Source organism: Aristolochia californica, unplaced genomic scaffold, assembly GCF_029961685.1.
Source record: "Aristolochia californica isolate CCGP_79_NKW_82.1479 unplaced genomic scaffold, dmAriCali1.0.hap1 SCAF_8, whole genome shotgun sequence".
NCBI lineage: Eukaryota > Viridiplantae > Streptophyta > Magnoliopsida > Piperales > Aristolochiaceae > Aristolochia > Aristolochia californica.
In genome coordinates this window covers 28,910,710-28,936,614 of record NW_027182279.1, presented here as the reverse complement: position 1 = coordinate 28,936,614, position 25,905 = coordinate 28,910,710, and the positions used below count along the sequence as shown (strand labels likewise).

The window sequence follows — 25,905 nt, the reverse complement described above, 5'->3', positions numbered from 1 at the left end:
GCATAACCTCTTCTTAAAATTGAGAATAATTTATGTATATAATACCTGTATAAAATTCGGCATGACCTCTACTTAAAATTCGGCATAATCAATATACATAATACCTGTATAAACACTCCATAAATGCTCCATAAACACTCCATAAAAACTCCATAAACACTCCATAAAATTATCTATACATTCCATAAACACTCCATAAAATAGTCTAAACACTTTATACACTGCATAATATTATAAATAAACTTCATACAATAATCAAACACAACAAAATTAAATGAAATATCGCTATCAATTTACAATCACCCAAATAAAAACTATAAATCCATTATAAAATTACAAACTATAATTGTTTCTCTTAATGCTAGAAAATAATATACGTCCTTGCATGAGCAAAATCTCCACCTACGACAAAAACAAAAAAATAAAATTAGTTATTGTCAGATAAAAAAATACTCTTCTATTACTAGTTACTTAATGTCGTTAAAAATATTAAAATTACCATGATGAGAGAAACATGAAAAATCATGTAGCAGGTAGCATTATCTCTACACTCTTCTTCTCAGGCTGTAATCATAAAACAAAATGTTAATAAATAAAACTAAAAAATATACTAAAAAATATCATAATAAAGAATTGATCAAAGAAATTCACCTTTTGATTTTTCTTTACACTCTGAAGAACCCGAATCCAATCACTGCCACAAATCAAGCATTTGGTGAGAAATAAAGCTTACTGTATCATTTCTGAAGTCACACTCCTCCAACATGGGATACTTTAATGCATTTGGTAAGCACCTTTGCTTGACACTTTCAACCTGTAAATGTTTAAGTTGGGTCAAAAAAATTATAACCACTAATCACTTAAATATACATCATCAGTCATAGACCACCCTACTTGAGTAGGATCTATTTCAAAAGAATGGGTTTCTTTCTCTTCAGCTATTGCTGCCACATCAGCACAAGTGAACAACTCCTGATGACCACCACCATCCATTTCACTCAAAGCTTTGCTAACTGTAAATACATCACTTCCTTGTGAACCCTAAACAGTAGATCAAGAGTTTGCATCACCATCAGACTTTTGTCAGAGTTCTCATGATCTATCATAGAAATTTAACCATTTATCTGAAGGTTTAGCCATAGTGACAAATAATCTCTCCATGCTGCAGTGTGATAGTGGCTTTGGAGATGATTTCATAATTTCAATTCAAATGAGTTTTGATTCACTATGCAGGCAAAAAATGATTAAATTATTTAACAGCACAGTTTTTTTTTTTCAAAAGAGATGTTCAAACTCCACTTCCCTTCTATGAAAAAGAAAAAGAGCAGAAGTTATTTTCTTCCACTGTAACAAGCAAACAACTTCATGATTTAAATGGTAAATGCAACCATTTTGAATAATAGTAAAATATGTAAAGAATAGGCATATAGATGAATCCATAGAGACTCCTATGTAAATTTTCTGTCACTCGCCAAAAAGATAAGATAAAAGACAAAATATAAAAAGGCACAACTCAAAATAACACCTCAGAAAAATAAAGTGGACATGCATGAAGAAAATAACAGCAAAATAAATTACCTCATTGGAATAAATTCTCGCTTTAGATATAACCTCGTCCTTCAGCAAAGTCTTCAGCACCTGCAAGTATCATGTAAAGCAATAAGTTCCAAATTCCCCTCATCACCATAAGAATAATAATAATGATAATAACAACATCAATAATAATAATAAACCACTTGTGATAGAATACGAGACCAAATTCGCACCACTGGGAAAGGGGACTACACAAAGTACCGGTTCTTCTTCAGTACAAGTTTTACTTTCCCATAATTAGAAGTTGAAGCATAAATGAAATCAATCATTTCTTTAGGGAGCTTAGTATTTGATAGCTTGTTCAAAACAGTAATTATTGTTTCAGTCTCGAACCCAACAGAAACAGCAGCATATAAGGAATGAGGCGTCAAGTTATACTCATGCATAGACTCTGGCTTGCACAACATTTTTCCAACAAAATGAAAATGAGCAACCACACAGAGTTTTAAGTAGAAGAAAATAGAAGGACATCTTAAATACCGGCAAACGGGCTCAGCAATTGCAATGAGGAAATCATAGGCTTGCTTATACAACGGTGAGAATGTCTCAAGAAAGATCCGGCCATCAGCGCAAGCCCATAAAGGGCGGTTTGCATGATCAGGCTTTAATTCGAGTTTAGAAAAATCCCTCTTCGTCAGTTCGCTTTCATCTTCATAATCCATATTCCGTACCCATAAACACAATTCAAGCACCTAAAGTGAACTAAAAACAAAAAGCTAAAACAAAACGAAAAAACGAGCAAAAGTAATACCTTCACGACGATCCTCACTAAAATCTTCGGCATAATCAACATCATCATCAACAATAGCAATTCGATAATCCTCCTGCCAAGAAAAAACAATCAGGGGAAGAACAGGAGAGCAACCAAATACATAACGAGAGTTGGGGTTTTCAAAATTATAAAACCTTAGTGGAAGTCCTGAGCTTCTTACTAGGCCGACCTTTTTCCCTTGCAAATGAAGAGACATGAAGACATTTCAGCTCGCAGAGAATTGAACCATAGGATTGAATAATTAGGAGAAAGAAAGAAAGTAGTACCATGTCCAGCCATATTTTATGAGTCCCACAGTTCGATGTAGTAACCGTCAAAATGAACGAGTTGCTTCTAAAAAGGGAAGAAATACTTTTCGGTTTCAGTATTCTCGATTCTAATTAGTTCTCTGTCGCTCACTCTAAGGGACACAGATGAGGGACCTATTTCTTTCTTCACTCGAAAGCGATTATAGGGGTGGACGACTCGTTCGTCGCCCCTTCTGACTACCGCCTCTGGAAAGAGCAGAAACTAAAAGACGAGGAAGCAGAATACCAATGCTCTATGGGTTTTGACACAAAGCATGATTTGGTACTGCAAGAACATTTATCTAGCTAACTCATTTATGCAAGATACTCCGCCACCCGCTGAGTCACTTCATCCAAGAAGGATACAAAGCCTACCACACTTGTTAAACCATTACCATCAACATCCTGCTCTTCTATGAGATAGTTTTCGAACACAGTGGCATCGTCCTGTCCCCCTTGAATAAATGTGAGCTTTGGAGTGATACTTCTATCTTGTTTCAGTTTGTTAATTGTTGTTCGCAAGAGGCCTGCACCAAATAACATTAGTATTAGTAGGTGAAGCAAAACAATCTATAAAATTTTGGTCCAGTGAAATTCCTGACCTTTTTCATCTCCTTGGATCCATTCAGAGAGAAACAGAAAGCTGATTGCCTCACATTTGACTGCTAGAATGGAGACAATCAAGGAGTAGATACCACCATAGAACAGGTGGTAAAAGCACAATTTTGATCTCAGAGCAATCCTAGCCTAGCTGGTGGATGTAGTGTTACCCATTGAGGCAGAGTTTTTGATCCTCCTCATAGGCCTTAAGAGTGTTTACCAACTCTTTTTTCTAATCCTGCCATCATTGAGGTGATTTGGCTGTTGTTTCAAGCAGGATGTTTAGGGAAGTCCTCACCTTGATGCTTAATTCTGATTTTTGAGAAAATTGTCGACCTTTATAGGCATTTGATGGAAGAGCTGGATGCCACTCTATGGGGATGTGAATCATCTAACTGATTTCTTGGAACAACAACTCATTGTGGGAGATTCCCTTCCCATTGCTTAACATTGTAATAGATTGGTTGTGCTATTGTATTTGTTTTCTTTGATGTCCTCTAATAACTATTCAGTTGTATGCTTTTTAAGTTTGCTTTTAACATCTTGTACCTCTCTCTACTAATAAATTACTATCTCGCTTTTATACAAAAAAAGAAAAAAGAGATAGAGAACAGCTAATAACTATTCAGTTGTATGCTTTTTAAGTTTGCTTTTAACATCTTGTACCTCTCTCTACTAATAAATTACTCGCTTTTATACAAAAAACGAAAAAAGAGATAGAGAACAGCTTATTACTCCTCTTCCCAAGAAACTCTAATATTAGACCAATTTCTGATCTCCATACATTGCTTCTATAATAATAATTACAATATAATATGAAAAACCAGAGAAATCCTTGTGATGACATAGTACAAGAAACCTAAAATACATATGATTCTGGGTTAAAAAAACTTTGATGTTTACACAACTTTAACTGTAGGTAAGAGCAATTATAAATTTTAGTCGATTAAAACACAGAATGACCACAAATGAAAAGACAAGGACTTCCTAGCACATGGCAGCTGGTTATACGTACTTGTTTTCAGCACTTGATCCTGAAACTGAAGATTCCTCAGGTGGCACAATGACAGTATACTGGAAAGCAATTTGTATCACAGGAGGCTCTGTGTGTCTGTACATGATTTAAGACATTGTTTCATATTTCTTAAATAAAGACCCATCCTTCTCAGTATATGACATCAAGACAGGATCTGAATACCTCGAGAATCCCACAGAATTAGAAAAATCAAAGTCATAACCATAAGTGGCATAAAAGTCGCAACATATAATGTGCTGAACGTTCTCATACTGAGGATCTACAAAGAAATGACCATACTATAGAAGAAAAAAGTAAATCAGACCACATAAGAGCAGCTCTTAGTTAGATATGAATCAGAAGCAAAACTTAAATGTTTTTGAAGATCTCCAAGACCATACCGAGCGTCCTGGCTGGAAATCAGAGGATGTTCTCAATCTTAGTATGCATCGAAAGGCATATGAACGGCTAAGCATCCGGTATCTGAAACATCAATTATATCTTCAAAAATGAACTTAGATTAAGCTACCCATGAAACTGTCAAAATATAGACAGTAGTGGACTATAGCTTATCCTTGCCCATTATGAGTCATATACTTGTGTTGAGTCATACATGTAATATCGGAATAAAGCTTCACCCTCTTTGAATTAATAAAACAGTCAAACAAACCAGTTTGAGGGTAATCTAGCACTCACTACCAATCAGCTTACTCATAGATGTTTTATTTAAGAATAAAGATAACGCAAAATTTTCATGTAATCAATGGAGAAGGTAGTGACCACACAATCAAAATGTCCATGAAAGCACAGAGCCTCATTGCCATTGTGGCAGGCAGCAAAGACGACAAGCCCTTTTTTACATTTTTTGGCACTCCAGCCACTAATCTGTTAATTTCCCCTCCTCCCTTCCTCTCCCATAAATTTTTTATGTAATATTAAAGAAATTCAATAGAAAAAACAACAACAACATAATCTGCCTTTATGTCTTCCACTATGAGAAATCAAGGGCAAAGAGCGGATGCATGCAAAGGCTAAGCAGCTTTCAGCTTCATACCACCTGCATCCAAGCTCCAAATCACAACCACAAATAACATCATAAGGGTGAAACAAAGACCAATACACCAATTGGTGCACAAACAGAGTTTCTAAGCCCCTTCCCAAGAAACATTTATAAGAGAACCAACAAAATCTAATGACTGCATCTTCCCCATCACTGCACAGCACTTCCTTTTCCTTCTCTCTGTCATTTTTATTTTAGATAGTAGAGAAATAGATACATGAGCCTACTAAAAACATTAGATGACTGCAAGGAGCCCATCATCGCCAGTCCATCTATACGAGGGGAATGCAATCACCCATGATAGGATTGACTGCTGTAGTCACTCCCAACGAAAGAAATATCATGGAGAATTGCTGAGCGAGGGGTGCATACCCAAGAAACAGCAAGAGAACTTTTTTTTAAAAAAACTTGTCATCGATCTCCTTAAACATATGTGAGAGCTTCCAAAATGGAGGGATCTAGCCTAAACCCACTAGGTGACATTTGAAGAGGCTCCTTCAAGTCTAAGCAAGATGAAAAAGCAATCTCTAGACAGCCTCAAACCATGAAGCAGAGGCCACAATGCTTGAACAGTCTCATGGTTTCCTCCACATCCCCTCCCTCACTCTGCATTTAGTGCTATGAAATCCATCTGCAAGCTCACTCAGTTTTTTAGTGGATTACGAATTGATGTCCAGAAAGATAACTTCACCAGATGTTTGCTTGATCCTGGGTCAGAGGTCTACATGCATATGCCAAACACGCTCAAGTTAAGGTCCAAAATTCCCTTCATCACAGTGGTACATTTTGTCCTTGAGACCTTAATCAGAGGCGTGCTTTGACCAACACTGGGATGGATGAGGCAAGAAACCTTCTTAACCACCTTGAGAACAGATACATTCTTAGGACAGGTTGTTGACCTCATGGTTTGGAAAGACAGCACATAGGGTCATTAACTGTCTACTCTCCGACAATAATCATCTGGTTGGCTGACAAGCACGAGCATCTCTCTCTCTCTCTCCACTCTTAATCCTATGGGTCAAATCAGGAGACAAAACAATTTTACCAATTTAAATCTCAAAACAATTGGCCAACAGCTAATTCGTATTGAAGATTTTTTGGATAAAGGTAAAATCCAGAGAAATATTATCAAAATCCTTATGACTTATCTTCTCGAAAATTACCTTTGTTGATGAACAATAAACCGCTCATCAAACCACCCGTTCCTATTAGGAACTTTAAATGGGATAATAATTCTAAAGTTGTTGATGAATTATTATCTCAGCTTGGAAGATTGAATCTTTCTGAAGATCAACTAAAACAAGCCAAAGAAGCAAAAGCTGCGAAGATTTTGAAAAGTATTCAAACATTAGAATCTCACGAAGATCTAAATGAAGATTTTTCATCTCAAAATTCTGAGGATTTAACTCCTTCAGCATATTCTGATTCTGATATTGGTCAAAACTCTAATCTCAACGATTTAGGTTTAACCAATGTCAATCAGACTGAAGAAATTCTTCAAGACATGATACAAGATCCGAGTATCCAAAAATTGGATTATGAGAAAAAGTCTACTCGGAAATGGGATCTACCTAACAAACTCTATTACCATAGGCCTACACCTCAAGACCTATTGTATGAAGAGAATGTTTATTTAGATAAAAAATCTTATGATGGCAAATCCATTTATGAATGGAATATAGATGGATTATCTGAATATCAGATATTGGAACATTGTCACCGAATGCTTATGTATTGTACAATCTGTCGGTAACATAAGAATTTCGATCAAGGAATTGCAGAAATGCTTACTGTAGGGTTTTCTGGAACTCTCAAAGGTTGGTGGGATAATATCCTCACCCCTGAACAACATCAGGAAATTTATAATTCAAAGAAGGTTATCAAAACTGAATCTGGCCAAGCCTACCTAGGTGAGGACGATGCAGTTTATACCTTGATTTCCTGTATTGTTCATCATTTCATTGGAAATCTGACTTCCCAATCAGATAAGGGAAGAGAGGTTTTGAAAAATCTTAGGTGTCGAACACTTAGCCAGTTTTGCTGGTATAAAGATGTTTTCCTCACTAAGGTTATGCAAAGACCAGATGCCAATAATGAATATTGGAAAGCAAAATTTATTGATGGTTTACCAACTCTTTTTGCCAGCAAGGTAAGAAAAAGGTTAGGTAATAAGGTAGGAATTATAAACTACCATCAATATACATATGGTCTCCTTACTAGTGCTATCATCCAAGAAGGGCTGACCTTATGTAATGATTTAAAGCTTCAAGCTCAGCTTAAGAAACAAAATCTTACTGGAAAGCGTGAGCTTGGTGAATTCTGTGAACAATTTGCTTGTGACACAGGTCCATCACCTTCCAATCAAAGGAAGGGAAAAGGTAAAGTCTCTCACTCTAAGAGACATGAACCCTATTCACACCAGAGTAGGAGATATCCAAAAAGACAGTCTCATCAAAAGACTCGTCATGAATCTAGGAGACCTCCTCCTCGTCAGAGACCACCTCCTAGAAGAAATCCTCCAGACAAAAAGAAAATTGTCTGTTACAAATGTGGTAAATTAGGCCACTATTCAAATAGATGCAAAACTAAAGAGAAACTTAACAAACTTCAGATTGATGAAGGATTAAGAATTCAGTTGGCCAAAATTCTCTTAAACTCTGATTCTGGGGATGATATTGATTATGCCTCATCCAGCCAATCAGAAGAAGACCAAGATTGTAGCTGTTCTCATCTACAATCTATGGCACAAATGCATCAGATTAATGTTCTTACGAATGAACAACAACTTGTGCTTAAGAACATTGATCAAGAGGAAGATCCTCAAACCCAAAGATATTTAATCAAAGAATATCTCTGTCTGTTTAGATCTGTACCTTCCCCTAACCCGGGGTTAATCCCAAGCACAGAGTAAAAGCATTGCGGTATTCCTTTGATGCTTCACGGTCCATGCGTCCCTTGTTTCTGCCCGTTTATACCCAAGGAGGTTTCAGGGCTTTGTTTTCTTGGGACAAAATGTTGGAGCCCGTGGCAGAAGCTTAATGCTAGGAAATTGCACACCTCTCTGTGTCTTGGGTTTCCCATACCTGAAGGAGTAAGCATAAAGATCTAAACAACTTTGATCTAAAGATAAACCCCTCGGGAATTACACTTCTTACTTATTTTTCGTAATCATCTCCATGCTTGTGCTTTTTATAACTTTAGGTATTGTTCTTATCTGTTTAATCCTCACTGTTTTTATTGTCTGCTAAGTTTTATAGATTGTGTGGCTTGGTGTTTGTTTTTGTGTTTATACATAAGGGTATATGAGGCTGGAAACTGCTGGGTGAGGGCTGACAAATGCCTCTGCCTCTTCGGAGCCAAGCGTTGCTCCCGGAAGCACAACGCTGCTATACTTTTATGTTTATTTGGTTAGTTAATAAAATATTAAGACAGTTTTTTAGAATAATCTTACCCATATTACCTATATACTATATATATCTAGCTATTTTTTACAACTCCATATATTACGGTAGAAGATTTAAAATATAGGAACTTATACTAGTATCCTGTTTTTATTTATATTAGTGGTTGAATTATTTAATTACTTTGTTTTCCTGCCATAACAATTAGAAAACCTTTTAGTTTCTTACATATTTTTAATTGCTAATACTATAGGTAGAATATTAGATACATGATCTTTGTTTTTATAGCATTAACAATAGTTATTTGTAATATTTTCATATTTAGTATTATCTGTCTTATATTATCCTTTATTCCTACAGAAGAGTAGCAGAAACCCCTAGGCAAATATTTATACCTAGAAGGCAAGTAATAAGAAAATCTCGTAATAATTCACCTTTAAATACTCCAGACTAGATTAAATTAAATTAGTACCCCCTTTAAATTGGTATCAGAATCAACATCTTGTCCCTGTAAAGTTCCAGGAAGCTGTAAACAACCCAATAATTCTACAATTCTTGCCCTTGAACAACAGATAGACAACTCCATAGTCAAATTAGATAATAAATTGTTATGCTACGAAGAAATAGATGAAGCCCTAACAGAAGTTCCTATCCAACACTCCCAGACTTTGCCTGAAGCAGTAGTACATACAGGCTTAGTTCAAGTTTCCGTCCAAACAGAACCTCCAAGGGAAGTATATTATTCTGGTAATATGCCAAGGATTCCTTATAGTGACCCAGTAACTTTTGATCACAAGATAGGTCCCAAAGGAAAAAGAAAAGAAATAGAAAGACCTATAAAGTTTCAAGAAATGGGCAAAGGAAATTTTTTTAATCTTTCAGCCCATGATCCCCAAGAATGGACAACAGTATTAGACCTTTGGAAAAATCAGGTAGTGTCAGACTATATTCAAAACTTTCAGTCTCAAGATGTAGAAGAAATGTACATATACTTGGAGACATTTTTAGGAGAAAGCATAAAAGCTTTATGGGAAAGTTATAAAAGAGGGAATCCAGAAGAATTTGGCCATCTAATGAGCCTAGGATCCAATCCCTATAATTTTGTTAATAATGTTTATCAATTAGTAACAGGAGATGACCCTAATCTAGGATTTGTAACATTACAAAAAGATGCAGTAGTTTATTTAGAGCAACTTAGTTTACATAATTATAAATATGTTAAGAAATTTCTCCAAGATTACTTTTATTATACCTGTGTTTCAGGAAATGCTTTCAACAAAGACTTAGGCACAAAGTTATTTAGGAAATTACCAGGAGCACTAGGAAAAGAAATATATGATAAATGGCAAAACGTAGAAACAACAAATCCTATAGCAGTGTATTCAATAGGACAAAGAACCAAGTTTATTATGACTATCCTTCAAGAAAAATGTACAGACATTCAAATACAAAGACAACTTAAAGGAGATGATTATGGGTTCTGTAAGCAGATATATACTACCCAAGCTTATGGTCTAAAAGACTCGGGACAGAAACTACGAAAACATAAAAAATACTTCAAGAAAGGATACTTTATCCGTAGATTCAAAAGTAGGAAACCATATTTAAACAAAGATAGACATGTTAGAAGATTTAACCCAAAAAGAACCTAAAAGAATAAACTTTCTTGCTATATTTGTGGCCAAACAGAACACTTAGCCAACACCTGTCCCAAAAGACAAAACATTAACTCTAAGAGATCCACCCTTGTAGAAAATGTCCAACAAGATCTCATAGAAGTAGATGAATACATGTCAGATACGGAATCTATTTATAGCATAGTAAGTATCCAAAATGCACCTTTAGATTCTTCAGATCGTCTCCTTCAGCAATCCGAATTTTTTAAAAACCACTTCGCAAATCCAATTTGGAGAAAACTTGTGCCTCTTTCAATTGATCATAGAGATTTGCAATAAGAGGAATAGGGTACTTATTCTTTATAGTTACCTTGTTGAGCGCCCTACAATCGATGCATAGTCTCATACTTCCATCCTTCTTAGTCTGAAACAGTATAGGGGCCCCATAAGGTGTTTTGCTTGGCCTTATGAACCCAGCGTCCAACAGCTCACTGAGTTGTCTTCGCAGTTCATCCAGCTCTTTGGGCGCCAATCGGTATGGTGCTTGTACTGGCTTTCTTACTCCGGGCTCAAGCTCTATGCAATGGTCCACCCCTCTCCTAGGTGGTAACCTCGCTGGAAGTTGTTCAGGCATGACATCTCTATATTCATGCAGTACGGCTTGTATCTCTTTAGGGGTAGGCATGACCTCTACCAACACAAATAAAAGCAATGTAAGTAGAGCAGTCTTGCTTAAGACCTTTCTTAAGCTAGAGGGCTGATAGCATTAAGTCCTTTTTTGTTACATCATTGTTGTCAAGTTCAGAAATAGTACAAGGACTTTGCTCGTCCATAATCCCCATTACCCCAACATGCGGCATTACAAATGCCTTACAAACCGTGAAAAACTCTATTCCCTAAATCACATTGAAATCATCCATGACAACAATAGTAAAATTCAGAAATCCAACCCACTTGCCTATCTCCACCGGGACGTTCTTGGCAATGCCTTGGACTTCACGAGCAGCAGAATTTACAGCTTTCATTTTGCTCCCATCTTTCTCTCCTCGTATATTTAGGCGCCTAGCCTCCTCCGACGAAAGGAAGTTGTGGGTGGCGCCAGTGTCCACCACTGCTCTAACAATACGTCCAGCAAGTGTTAGAGAGATAAAAAGATGTTCTCTTAAGGGTCTTACCAGAAGTGGAGCAGCCTTCTCCTCCTTTGAACGGACAACAGCATGGAGAAGTGTTAAGGAGCCCAACCTAGGCTCAATCCTTCCATTGTTCACCTCAGTTTGAGCAGCATTGAGGAACCTCTTTCTAAGACAATCCCTCGCATATGAAACAATGGACCTTTTTTTGTTTGTCCCCTTGTTTCTTCTCTTCCGGCCTAGCCTTGGCGTCCTTTGCCCATGACTTCTTCTCCCCTTTCTCCTTCTTCTTAAAATTTGTTTTACCATTGTTATTTTCCTTAGGCACTTTGTTAGCCGAATAATTCTTTCTCTCATATTCGGTTAACTTTTCAGCAGTAGATAAAGCTGAAGCTAATGTCTTTACTTCCCGTCTTCTCAATTCTTGCTCAGCCCACGGGAAGTAAAGACATTAGCTTCAGCTTTATCTAATGCTGAAAAGTTAACCGAATATGAGAGAAAGAATGATTCGGCTAACAAAGTGACTAAGGAAAATAACAATGGTAAAACGAATTTTAAGAAAAAGGAGCAAATCAAGGGATTTGAATGGAGGATCAAATCAAGGAGATTTTATAAGGGAGGATCTCTGCTCTCATTGGACGGAAGCATGAGAGAAGGGAGGGGTTGAAGCCTATAAATACCAAGGCATTCAACCCTTGTAGATTCATTCAGCATAGACGAGAGGGAGAGTTTTTGTAGAGTGCTGGCCTTCCACCTTGGACGGTCACTCCTTGTAATCTTCTCTAGTATTAATACAAGTTTACTTTCTCTTCCTATTCCATTGTCTTTCTATCTTTTCATTGCTCATGCTTCATTTGAGAGGAAGGAGTTTGCAACGTTGATCTAAGGGGTGAGAGGCTGTACTACCTTTGACGAATTGAAGGTAGGCCATCACGGGAGTTGGAGTTCCGCTAGCCCAAGTGAGTTTGGGCTCATCTGACCTCGTGACAAACTGGGTGGGGGGCCTTGTACCTACCTCTGCAGAGTCTCGAAATGGCAGTGGAAGCGGATGCAGGCCCAAAAAGCCAAACAGCTCCTAGAGGCCCGTCTTTGCCGTGAGTGCCAGATTTAAGAAATGAGGCAGAGGGCGGAACTTAGAGCCGCAGTTTCTGAGCTTCAGCGACCGTGGGAGGCTGTTGAGCGAGCCCCAACTCTCTTTTCCAGCAAAGCCGACGAGCAATTGAAGGCTTTGGCTAACAGGTCTCAATTTTCTGGAGGCTACGATCTGTGGTCGAAGCGGGATGAGACTCAGCTTTTTCATAACCAGGATTGGCTCCCTTCCGCGAGGTTTTTCCCTAAAGGGGCTGTGCACAATGTCAAACCGTATGGTATTATTGACAGTGTTGGGCGCACCAGTTATTCAGAAATGACGGACGTTGAGGAAGATTTACCCAAGAAGTGGAATGGGACTAAAAGATCGATTCTCTTGTTTGGATGCCCATGATTTACCTTTAGTATCTGTGTACATGATACTTTCTTCAGGACTGATTATTTTTTCTTCTATAAATTTAAGGTTCCATTCCAATTCTACTAAAATGTCTGGAGAATATTTAATAGGCTTAATTAATTTTATTCCTTTGTTTCCTATTAAATTAACTACATCATCTATTTTAACCTTGAACCTAGTAGTGCCAGAACAAGTACACCTTCCTAAGAATTCAATACACAATAAAAGATTGTTTCCTACAAAGGATTCATATCCTTTTGTCTGAATACCTATTTTGATATATTTTCTAAAATCTTGTATTCCAATAAGGAAGTCTGGGGAGCAATAAAATATTCCTCCATTTTGATTCATATCTACCTCAGTGATTCCTAACATTGCCTTTTTAGGGTCTGCCCATCTATCATCGTAGATACTAAGTAAGGTTTTAGTTCCTAGATGTTTTCGTCCTAATCCTTTTACCCCTATTACAATCAGACCTAAATGAATCCTTTTACCCCTATTTCTTTAAAGGCTTGTTCTGCTATTAAGTTAATGTTAACAGAATCTTGTCCTACACAACTAATCTGGATTTCTCGGTAATGTCTAAATAATCCGGTATTAAAGTTTAATGGTCATGTTCTATATAATTGTCTGGGGTTAAGAAGGTTTAATTGGTTATTGCTAAATATAGTAATGTCTTGATCTATATCTATTATTTCGTCTAATTGTATATCTCTTTGGTCTATACTTCTCCTTCCTGTTATTCTGTCTTTTATATTAAGATTTCTAGAAGAACTTTCTATTTCCGAGGTAAATCCTTCACCTTGCTGTGAAAGTGCCATGGTTTTTTAGCTGAGGAGGTTTTGGGTTCTATTGTGATGCCTTTCAATTTCTGGGATATTAAATCTATTTCTTTATCAATATTTTGTTGTGATCCTTTACTACTTTTTAGATAGTCTAAATTCTCAGAGAGTTTTTCTGTTTTTAATTTTAAAGTCTTAATTTCGTCTTGTATCTTAGTTAAAGTGAATTCTTTTTCAGTTACTTTGTTTGAAGATTATTACCTAGACTTATAATAAGATCTGTGATAGTATTAATTGGGGATTATTCCCGTGTAAAATATGTTCTTCACTGTTGAAATGACACCTAAGGGAATTAGGTCCTATATATTTTATCTCAAATCTTGATGGAAGTCTAAGGTCTAAATAATCTAGTTTTTTGGAGGGTTCCAGGTCTTAGGGCTCTGATACCAATTTGGAGGGGGTACTGATTAATCTGGAGTATTTAAAGCTGAATGATTTGCAGGTCTCCTTACTATTTGTCTTCTAGGTATAAAGATTTGCCTAGGGGTTTCTACGAATCTTCTATAAGAATATAAAGACAAAGTAAAACAGATAAAACTAAAAATAACCAAATTACAGAAAACTATTACTAAGGCTATAAAGACAAAGATCATGTATCTACGATTCTAACTATAATATTAATAATTAAGAATATATAGGAACCTAAAAAAATCTCTATGCTTGTGCTTTTCATAACCTTAGGAATTGTTCTTATCGCTTTAATACTTACTGCGTTTATTGTTTCCTAAGTTTTATAGATGGTGTGTGTTTAATACATAATACATAAAAGTATATTAGCAACGCTCTAACCCATTTCAAAGGTAAAGAATAAGATCCAGAAAAACTGGAGCAGTTGGTAAAGAATTGGATCTTTCCTTCATCGAGGGGGAACGAGTCTTCTATAGATGATACATTTTGTACAGCCAGAGTCTACTAAGGCATCTAATATTAAGGATTGTTTATTAGGGAAAACAATCTTGGCCCTGACAAGTATGCTAGAAAAAGATATGTCTTGGTTGCGAACGTAAAAAGTTTCTGGGTCTTCTATGCCAACAGTAATCCCATCAAAGGAGTCTTTTTCGATTGTATCTAATCTATATTTGAGGAGAGTAATTCACAGTTTTCTATTTTTCTGGCCATAATTTCTAACTTAGTGTTATGTATCCTATTATGGATAGGCTGCTCTCTCTCTCTCTCCATCTCACTCTCTCTCTCTCCCTCCCTCCCTCTCTCTCTCTCCCTCTAGATACCAATTCGGAGGGGTACTACTTTAATCTGCTTTAATCTGGAGTATTTAGAGGTGAATTATTTGGGGTTCTTCTAATTACTTGTCTTCTAGGTATAAATATTTGCCTAGGAGTCTCTACAAATCTTCTGTATGAATATAAAGATAAGGTAAAACAGACAAAACTAAAGATAACTAAATTACAGAACACTATTGTTATAGCTATAAAGATAAAAATCATGTATCTAAGGTTCTATCTATGATTCTGGCTAAAATATTAACGAATAAGAATATATCAGAGGCTAAAAGATTATCAACTTGTTCTGGGAGAAATATAAAATATCCAAATAATTCTAATGCTATTATTACCAAGAACAATATGTACCTATAAGTTCCAATCATATTGCACAATAATCTCTTAAGGTATTATATAATAATCCTAAGTATAAGTAATATATAGGTAATATTCGCAAAACAAATCTCAAAAACTGTTTTATTATCTTATTAATTAACTAAATATACATAAAAAGGTACAACGGCGTTGTGACAACCAAGAGCAACGCTTGGCTCAACTGAGGCAAAGGCGTTTGTCAGGGCTTAGCCCTCACCCAGTAGTTTCCAGCCTTATATACCTTTCTATAATAACGTCTTAAAATAAAGTAGTAAATATGAACAAAAACGAAAATACTCAACACACAATAAAAGCAGTAAGTATTAAGGTAACAAGAACGATGCCTAGTATTATGAAAAGTATAAGCATGAAAGCAATCGTAAGAGAACGAAAAGATAGTTGTAAAAACTTTCAGAAGGTAGTTCCTAAAACGTTTTTGTCTTTTAATTTTCTGTCAGAACACTTAGCCAGAAGGTAGTTCCTAAAACACTTCTGTCTTTAATGTTCTGTCAGAACACTTAGCCTCCCTCCCTCCCTCCCTCTAGATACCAATTCGGAAGGGTACTACTTTAATCTGCTTTAATCTGGAGTATTAAGAGGTGAATTATTTAGGGTTCTTCTAATTACTTGTCTTCTAGGTATAATAATTTGCCTAGGAGTCTCTACAAATCTTATGTACGAATATAAAGATATGGTAAAACAGACAAAACTAAAGATAACTAAATTCCAGAAGAATATTGTTAAAGCTATAAAGATAAAAATCATGTATTTAAGGTTCTATCTATGATTCTGGCTAAAATATTAAAGAATAAGAATATATCAGAGGCTAAAAGATTATCTACTTGTTCTGGGAGAATATAAAATATATAAATAATTCTAATGCTATAATTACCAAGAACAATATGTAGCTATAAGTTCCTATGATATTGCATAATAATCCTAAGTATAAGTAATATATAGGTAATATTCGCAAAACAAATATCAAAAACTGTTTTATTATCTTATTAATTAACAAAATATACATAAAAAGGTACAGCGGCGTTGTGACAACTGAGAGCAACGCTTGGCTCAACTGAGGCAAAGGCGTTTGTCAAGGCTTAGCCCTCACCCAGTAGTTTCAGCCTTATATACCTTTATGCAATTACGTCTTAAAATAAAGTAGTAAATATGAACAAAAACGAAAATACTCAACACACAATAAAAGCCGTAAGTATTAAGGTAACAAGAACGATGCCTAATATTATCAAAAGTATAAGCATGAAAGCAATCGTAAGAGAAGGAAAAGATAGTTGTAAAAACTTCCAGAAGGTAGTTCCTAAAACGCTTTTGTCTTTAATGTTCTGTCAGAACACTAAGCCTCCCTCCCTCCCTCCCTCCCTCCCTCTAGATACCAATTCGGAGGGGTACTACATTAATCTGCGTTAATCTGGAGTATTTAGAGGTGAATTATTTGGGGTTCTTCTAATTACTTGTCTTCTAGGTATAAATATTTGCCTAGGAGTCTCTACAAATCTTCTGTATGAATATAAAGATAAGGTAAAACAGACAAAACTAAAGATAACAAAATTACAGTAGACTATTGCTAAGCAATAAAGATAAAAATCATGTATCTAAGGTTCTATCTATGATTCTGGCTAAAATATTAAGGAATAAGAATATATCAGAGGCTAAAAGATTATCTACTTGTTCTGGGAGAAATATAAAACATCCAAATAATTCTAATGCTATTATTACCAAGAACAATATGTAGCTATAAGTTCCTATAATATTGCACAACAATCTCTTAAGGTATTTTATAATAATCCTAAGTATAAGTAATATATAGGTAATATTCGCAAAACAAATCTCAAAAAATGTTTTATTATCTTATTAATTAACCAAATACACATAAAAAGGTACAGCGGCGTTGTGACAACCGAGAGCAACGCTAGGCTCAACTAAGGCAGAGGTGTTTGTCAGGGCTTAGCCCTCACCCAGTAGTTTCCAACCTTCTAGACCTTTCTATAATAGCGTCTTAAAATAAAGTAGTAAATATGAACAAAAACGAAAATACTCAACACACAATAAAAGCAGTAAGTATTAACGTAACAAGAACGATACCTAATATTATGAAAAGTATAAGCATGAAAGCAATCGTAAGGGAAGGAAAAGATAATTGTAAAAACTTCCAGAACGTAGTTCCTAAAATGCTTATGTCTTTTAATGTTCTGTCAGAACACTTAGCCAGAAGGTAGTTCCTAAAACGCTTCTGTCTTTTAATGTTCTGTCAGAACACTTAGCCTCCCTCCCTCCCTCTCTCCCTTCCCTCTAGATACCAATTCGGAGCGGTACTACTTTAATCTGCTTTAATCTGGAGTATTTAGAGGTGAATTATTTGGGGTTCTTCTAATTACTTGTCCTCTACGTATAAATATTTGCCTAGGAGTCTCTACAAATCTTCTGTATGAAAATAAAGATAAGGTAAAACAGACAAAACTAAAGATAACTAAATTACAGAAGACTATTCTTAAAGCTATAAAGATAAAAATGATGTATCTAAGGTTCTATCTATGATTCAGGCTAAAATATACAGGAATAAGAATATATCAGAGGCTAAAAGATTATCTAATTGTTTTGGGAGAAATATAAAATATCCAAATAATTCTAATGCTATTATTACCAAGAACAATATGTAGCTATAAGTTCCTATGATATTGCACAATAATCTCTTAAGGCATTATATAATAATCCTAAGTATAAGTAATATATAGGTAATATTCGCAAAACAAATCTCAAAAACCGTTTTATTATCTTATTAATTAACCAAATATATATAAAAAGGTACAGTGGCCTTGTGACAACCGAGAGCAACGCTTGGCTCAACTGAGGCAGAGGCGTTTGTCAGGGCTTAGCCCTCACCCAGTAGTTTTCAGCCTTATATACCTTTCTGCAATAACGTCTTAAAATAAAGTAGTAAATATGAACAAAAACGAAAATACTCAACACACAATGAAAGCAGTAAGTATTAAGGTAACAAGAATGATGCCTAATATTATGAAAAGTATAAGCATGAAAGCAATCGTAAGAGAAGGAAAAGATAGTTGTAAAAACGTCCAGAAGGTAGTTCCTAAAACGCTTCTATCTTTTAATGTTTTGTCAGACAGAACACTTAGCCTACACTTGCCCTCAAAGACAGAACATTAATTCTAAAGATAGTTGTAAAAAGGACATTGCAAACAAGGAGTAAAGAGAACCATTGTTATGAAGAATAAAATTAAGAACTAAAATAAAGTCTACGTTGAGTTTGAGATCTCTAACCCATGTTAAAGGTAAAGGAAAAGATCCAGAAAAAGTTGAACAGTTGGTAAAGAACTGGATTTTGCCTTCATCAAAATAGGTTGTATACGGGTTATAGGTACCATCTACATGTTGGCTAAACACTTGTTTATTGGTTTTCTTAAGGAACTGAGGAGGAACTAATCTTCTATGGATAATACATTTGGTACAGCCGGAATCTACTAAAGCATCTAACACGAGGGATTGTTTGTTAGGGAAAATAATCTTTGCTCTAACAAGGATACTGGAAAAAGATTTATCTTGGTTACATACGTAGGAAGTTTCTGGTTCTTCTAATCCTACAGTGATACCATCATAAGAATCTTTTTCTATTGTATCTAATCTATGTTTGAGAAGAGTTATTTCTGCCTCACAGTTTTCTATTTTTCTGGCCATAATTTACAATTTAGTATTGTATACCTTATTATGATTAGGGATTCTACATGTTCAATACCTAAGAGTTTTAAGCAAGGAATACAAGCTTCTAGGAAACATTGAGTGCATATTGCTCTTTGTTTCTTACGAGGATACCAGGAGCATTTAAAGCAGGGGTTACTGTCTAAACCAGTATTCCAGGACCAGGTATGGGTACATTCTATTACTGTATCCATAAGGTCAAGGTTTTCTTCAATATTAAGGTCTAGGACAAGATCTTCATCAGAGTTTGATGTATCTAAAGGAGCATTGGGTATGCTTACAATACTATAGATGGATTCTGTGTCTGACATATATTCATCTACTTCTATAAGATCTTGTTGTACGTTTTCTACAAGGGTGGATCTTCTAGAATTAATGTTCTGTCTTTTATGGCAAGTGTTGGCTAAGTGTTCTGTCTGACCACAAATATAACATGATAATTTATTTTTATAAGTTCTTTTTGGGTTGTATCTTCTGACATGTCTGTCTTTGTTCAGGTAAGGCTTTCTACTCTTAGATCTTCGGATAAAATATCCTTTCTTAAAATATCTTTTATTTCTAGGTTTTTGTCTTTAATCTTTTAGACCATAAGCTTGAGTAGTATATATCTGTTTGCAGAAGCCAAAGTCATTTCCCTTAAGCTGTCTTTGTATCTAGATATCTGTACATTTTTCTTGGAGAACTGTCATAATGAATTTTGTTCTCTGTCCGATGGAGTATACCGATGTAGGGTTTGCTGATTCTATGTTTTGCCATTGTCATAAATTTCTTTTCCTAAAGCTCCAGGTAGTTTTCTAAATAATTTGATTCCTAAGTCTTTGTTAAAGGCATTACCTGAAATGCAGGTATAATAAAAGTAGTTTTGTAGGAATTTTTTAACATATTTATAATTATGTAAACTAAGTTGTTCTAAGTAAACTACAACATCTTTTTGTAGTGTTATAGAACCTAAATTAGGGTCATCTCCTGTTACTAACTGGTAAACTTTGTTAACAAAATTATAAGGGTTGGATCCTAGGCCCATTAAATGACCAAATTCTTCTGGATTACTTCTTTTGTAGCTTTCCCATAAAGCTTTAACGCTTTCTCCTAGGAGTGTATCTAAGTACCTATACATTTCTTCTACATCTTGGGATGAAAAGTTCTAGATATAATCTGATACTACTTGGTTTTTCCAAAGGTCTAATACAGTTGTCCATTCTTGAGGATCATGGGCTGAAAGATTAAGAATTTTTCCTTTGCCCTTTTCCTGAAAAGTTATAGGTCTTTCTATTTCTTTTCTGTTTTCCCTTTGGATGTATTTTTCTATCCAAATTTATGGGTTCACTATAAGGAATCCTAGGCATGTTGCCTGAATAATATACTTCTCTAGGTGGAGGTCTTGGATACGTAGTATAACTACTTCCAGGAATATTAGTAGAACTTTCTTCATCCATATACTCTTTGATACTAAAGGTTTCATCTTCTTTTGGTTCTAAAGGCATTTTTCCTATTCTAATGTTCATTTCACTGTCGTAATACAAGTATTCTTCTTCTTTTATCCTCTTGTTTTTTATCAGATCTTCTTCCAGGTGAAGAAGTTCTCTTTCTACCAGTTTTAATTCTAGTTCCTTAGGATATATTATTTCATCTGTTTCTAATTCAATATTAACTAAATCATAGTTCTCACTGGAGGCTGATTCAGTGTCCTCTGTATTTTTCTGTTCGTAGCTATTAAATCTAATGTTTATGTTACCCCTTGTGTCTGTATACATGATACTTTCTTCGGGACTAATTATTTTTTTTCTCTAAATTTAAGATTCCATTCTAGTCCTACCAAAATATCTGGAGAATATTTAATAGGTTTAAGTAATTTGATTCCTTTATTACCTATTACATTTACTACATCATCTACCTTAACTTTAAACCTGGTGGTACTAGAACTAGTCCATCTTCCTAAGAATCCAATACATAATAATAGATTATTTCCTACAAAGGATTCATATCCTTTTGTTTGGAGGCATCTGTATTTACCTCAAACGGCTTGTTGAAATCAGCAAGGTGCAGCACTGGTTCAGCCACCATGGTGTCCTTTAGCCGTTGGAATGCTCTTTGGCATGAGTCCGTCCATTGCCACTTTTGGTCTTTCTTGAGAAGGTCGGTCAAGGGGGCTGCTATAGCTGAGAAGCCCTTGATAAACCTCCTGTAATAATTTGCAAGACCATGGAAACTCCTAAGCTCAATCACCTTGGAAGGGATCGACCAGTCATGCACAGCCTCCACCTTCTTGCTGTCCATCCATATCCGTCCTCCCCCTATCCAATGTCCAAGAAAGGACACCTCTTGCAACCCAAAGGAGCACTTCTCCTCCTTGACATACAGCTGATTATTTCTCAACGTTTCGAAGGTGTTTCTTGTGCTCGTCCATACTCTTGTTGTACACCACGATGTCATCAAAATAAACAACGACAAACTTGTCCAAGTATTCGGAAAATACCTCGCTCATGAGAGTGAAAAATGTTGCAGGTGCATTGGTTAGGCCAACGGACATTACCATGAATTCGTAAGCCCCATATCTGGTTACACAAGCAGTCTTCCCCTCGTCTCCTTCAGCAATACGGACTTGGTAATAACCACTTCGAAAATCCAATTTGGAGAAAACTTGCGCCTCTTTCAACTGATCAAAGAGATCTGCGATAAGAGGAATAGGGTACTTATTCTTTATAGTTACCTTGTTGAGCGCCCTACAATCGATGCACAGTCTCATACTTCCATCCTTCTTAGTCTGAAACAGTATAGGGGCCCCATAAGGTGCTTTGCTTGGCCTTATGAACCCAGCGTCCAACAGCTCACTGAGTTGTCTTCGCAGTTCGTCCAGCTCTTTGGGCGCCATTCGGTATGGTGCTTGTGCTGGCTTTCTTGCTCCGAGCTCAAGCTCTATGCGATGGTCCACCCCTCTCCTAGGTGGCAACCTCGCTGGAAGTTGTTCAGGCATGACATATCTATATTCATGCAGTACGGCTTGTATCTCTTTAGGGGTAGGCATGACCTCTACCAGCACAAATAAAAGCAATGTAAGTAGAGCGGCCCTGCTTAAGACCTTTCTTAAGCTGGAGGGCTGATAGCATTAAGTCCTTTTTTGTTACATCATTGTTGTCAAGTTCAGAAATAGTACAAGGACTTTGCTCGTCCATAATCCCCACCACCCCAACATGCGGCATTACAAATGCCTTACAAACCGTGAAAAACTCCATTCCCAAAATCACATTGAAATCATCCATGACAACAATAGTAAAATTCAGAAATCCAACCCACTTGCCTATCTCCTCCGGGACGTTCTTGGCAATGCCTTGGACTTCACGAGTAGCAGAATTTACAGCTTTCATTTTGCTCCCATCTTTCTCTCCTCGTTTATTTAGGCGCCTAGCCTCCACCGACGAAAGGAAGTTGTGGGTGGCGCCAGTGTCCACCACTACTCTAACAATACGTCCAGCAAGTGTTAGACAGATAAAAATAAGTTCTCTCAAGGGTCTTACCGGAAGTGGAGCAGCCTTCCTCCTTTGAATGGACAATAGCATGGAGAAGTGTTAAGGAGCCATACCTAGGCTCAATCCCTTCATTGTTCACCTCAGTTTGAGCAGCATTGAGGAACCTCTTTCTAAGACAATCCCTCGCATATGAAACAACGGACCTTCTTTTTCTGTTTGTCCCCTCGTTTCTTCTCTTCCGGCCTAGCCTTGGCATCCTTTGCCCATGACTTCTTCTCCCCTTTCTCCTTCTTCTTAAAATTCGTTATACCATTGTTATTTTCCTTAGGCACTTTGTTAGCCGAATAATTCTTTCTCTCATATTCGGTTAACTTTTCAGCAGTAGATAAAGCTGAAGCTAATGTCTTTACTTCCCGTCTTCTCAATTCTTGCTAAGCCCACGGGAGGTAAAAACATTAGCTTCAGCTTTATCTACTGCTGAAAAGTTAACCGAATATGAGAGAAAGAATGATTCGGCTAACAAAGTGTCTAAGGAAAATAACAATGGTAAAACGAATTTTAAAAAAAAGGAGCAAATAAAGGGATTTGAATGGAGGATCAAATCAAGGAGAATTTATAAGGGAGGATCTCTGCTCTCATTGGACGGAAGCATGAGAGAAGGGAGGGGTTGAAGCCTATAAATACCAAGGCATTCAACCCGTGTAGATTCATTCAGCATAGACGAGAGGGAGAGTTTTTGTGGAGTGCTGGCCTTCCACCTTGGACGGTCACTCCTTGTAATCTTCTCTAGTATTAATACAAGGTTACTTTCTCTTCCTATTCCATTGTCTTTCTATCTTTCAATGCTCGTGCTTCATTTGAGAGGAAGGAGTTTGCAACGTTGATCTAAGGGGTGAGAGGCTGTACTACCTTTGACGAATTGAAGGTAGGCCATCACAGGAGTTGGAGTTCCGCTAGCCCAAGTGAGTTTAGGCTCATCTGACCTCGTGACAAACTGGGTGGGGGGCCTTGTACCTACCTCGGCGGAGACTCGAAATGGCAGTGGAAACGGATGCAGGCCAAAAAAGCCAAACAGCTCCTAAAGGCCCGTCTTTGCCGTGAGTGCCAGATTTACGAAATGAGGCAGAGGGCGGAACTTAGAGCCGCAGTTTCTGAGCTTGAGCGACCGTGGGAGGTTCTTGAGCGAGCCCCAACTCTCTTTTCCATCAAAGCCGACGAGCAGTTGAAGGCTTTGGCTAACAGGTCTCAATTTTCTGGAGGCTACGATCTGTGGTCGGAGCGGGATGAGACTCAGTTTTTTCATAACCAGGACTGGCTCCCTTCCGCGAGGTTTTTCCCTAAAGGGGTTGTGCACAATGTCAAACCGTATGGTATTATTGACAGTGTTGGGCGCACCAGTTATTCAGAAATGACGAACGTTGAGGAAGATTTACCCAAGAAGAGGAATGAGACTAAAAGATCGATTCTCTTGTTTCGATGCCCATGAAAAATAAGAGAGAAAAAAAAGAGAAATGTGGTTTCTCCTGTTTGGATGCACAAGGAAAATGGAAAAGAAAAGAAAAGAGAGCATGCATATTACCAACCACTAGTAATATGCATGCTCAGATTTTTACGGAAGTTTCGTATTTCAGTCCTTCCTCAACCTATTTCCGCCATGTTCCATCTTCAGCGCTTTCAATCTCTTCATCGCACAACCGCATTTAGACATTGCTGACCTGCGCGTTGCAGACGAAAGTCACGGAATATATGTCAGCCACAGGTAAGCTCATTTCTCCCATTTGATCTCCTTCATCCTTATTCTCTCCATGCAATGTAGTACAGAATTTATGCAATACAAATTATTTTGAGATCCTTTATGAGTTATAGATCTAGTCGTTTCTTAATAACTCTGATATGCAAGATTATCTCTATTTGTTTTCCATACTTTTAGGATTCTTTGAACTTAATATTAAACATGTATTTTATGGAAAGTTTTAAATGTAGGTTAAAGTTCAAACCCGACTCGAGCTTGAGCTCAAATTTGGTTAAAATTCTTGGGCTAGAGCTCGATTCCAATTTTAGTCTCAAAGCTAAGCTTGAGCTCGAACTCAAGTTCAAAGTATTCAAATCAAGCAAAGCTCGAACATATACAAGTTCGAGTTTGGCTAGGCTCAAGAGAGTGGGAAATGTAAATAAAAGTCACATTTTGTATATAGGTCATGTTTTTATATAAGTCACATTGGCATAATATTATGCAGTGTTTATAAACAATTTTATGCAGAGTTTATAGACAATTTTATGCAGAGTTTATGTACAAAGGTCATGCCCAATTTTAAGTAAAATTTATGCATAATTTTATGCATAGTTTATTTGACTTGTATTTTATACAAAGTTTTAAATGTAGGTTGGAGCTTGAACCTTGCTCAAGCTCAATTCCAATTTTAAGCTTAAGGCTGGGCTCGGCTCTAGCTTGAGTTCGAAGTATTTAAATCAAGCCCAGCTTGAACATATGCAGATTCAAACTCGGCTCGACTCGATGCCACCCCTAGGCACTGCACGTATAGGCTGGGCACATACGGACTAGTGCCTGAACACCAAGGCATGGAGGCAAGTCAGATTAGTGGAGCCAACTTTTTTTTTAATGATGATAAACTTATTTCAAAGAAAGGGAAGATACATCAAGGGAGACCTCCCCTAACAATAAGAGATTGAAGGGGGGACCTAGGCACACAAATCAGCAACCGAAATGGCTGATCTAAGTATATGAGACGAAGTACAAGAAATGGTGGATACAATATCCAAAATATCAAGAAAAATCTGCCAGTGACGCCACGGGGGGAAGGATGAGGTGGAGCACCATCCGATGACGACTTTGGAGTCTCCCTCCATGATAAAGAGACCACTAAAGCGATCCTTAAAAATACACAAGCCGTGAAGGAGACCAGAGAGCTCAGCAATGGTCGAGTCAGCAATTCCGAGGGGGCCATAGTAAGAGAGTATGGCAGTGCCGCCCGGATCAAAAATCACCCCGCCAAAATCATCCAAACCCGGGTTCCCAAAGGCGCTACCATCAAAATTCAGCTTATAATGGTTCCTAAACGGTTTCTAGTCACGTGGGCCATGGGGTGTTAGCTGGGGCGGTTGTACATGAGGAGGCATGCGCCAAGAAGCACATGACCATTCGAAGGGGCATGTGGCCAGCAATTTCCCCAACTATATATAGGGGGGCTGGATGAGTGCCAATCAATCAGACATTGACATAGAGACTCAAAGGAGCGCTCGAATATCTTGTATGTAGACAGATTTGTGTATATGAGAAAAGGTTTATTG

At 36.9% G+C, this 25,905-nt stretch overlaps 3 protein-coding genes across 3 annotated transcripts in view; 1 reads left to right on the top strand and 2 right to left on the bottom strand.

Moving 5' to 3' along the window:
• Positions 1–317: 317 nt before the first annotated feature.
• On the bottom strand, positions 318–2,699 carry LOC137938844 (uncharacterized). Its single transcript, XM_068783910.1, has 6 exons — positions 2,632–2,699; positions 2,500–2,542; positions 2,345–2,417; positions 1,579–1,638; positions 652–814; positions 318–402 (listed from the first exon to the last, which is right to left on the bottom strand). Exons 1-5 carry the CDS (start codon positions 2,642–2,644, stop codon positions 692–694), a joined length of 312 nt encoding a protein of 103 aa, XP_068640011.1. The 5' UTR covers positions 2,645–2,699; the 3' UTR covers positions 318–402; positions 652–691.
• A 442-nt stretch (positions 2,700–3,141) lies between these two features.
• The window catches only part of LOC137938843 (protein transport protein SEC23 D-like), a 49,586-nt gene continuing 26,822 nt past the window's right edge, over positions 3,142–25,905 (bottom strand). The window contains exons 4-7 of the mRNA XM_068783909.1: positions 4,669–4,750; positions 4,451–4,566; positions 4,268–4,363; positions 3,142–3,179 (exon numbers count right to left, since the gene is read on the bottom strand). Of these exons, the coding sequence (XP_068640010.1) occupies positions 3,158–3,179; positions 4,268–4,363; positions 4,451–4,566; positions 4,669–4,750 (316 nt within the window). The 3' untranslated portion in view covers positions 3,142–3,157. The remainder of the gene's footprint in view (positions 3,180–4,267; positions 4,364–4,450; positions 4,567–4,668; positions 4,751–25,905) is intronic.
• LOC137939330 (probable DEAD-box ATP-dependent RNA helicase 48) lies at positions 23,594–24,082 on the top strand (the record flags this gene model as incomplete). Its single annotated transcript, XM_068784613.1, has 1 exon — positions 23,594–24,082. A coding segment is annotated over one exon (489 nt), but the record flags the coding sequence as incomplete, so codon positions are not given.

Coding starts and splice junctions, on each gene's coding strand:
- LOC137938844 (XM_068783910.1), bottom strand. Junction 1,639..2,344: donor TAGTGAGGATCGTCGTGAAG/GTATTACTTTTG, acceptor TGATACTTGCAG/GTGCTGAAGACTTTGCTGAA. Junction 815..1,578: donor CGAGAATTTATTCCAATGAG/GTAATTTATTTT, acceptor AAACATTTACAG/GTTGAAAGTGTCAAGCAAAG.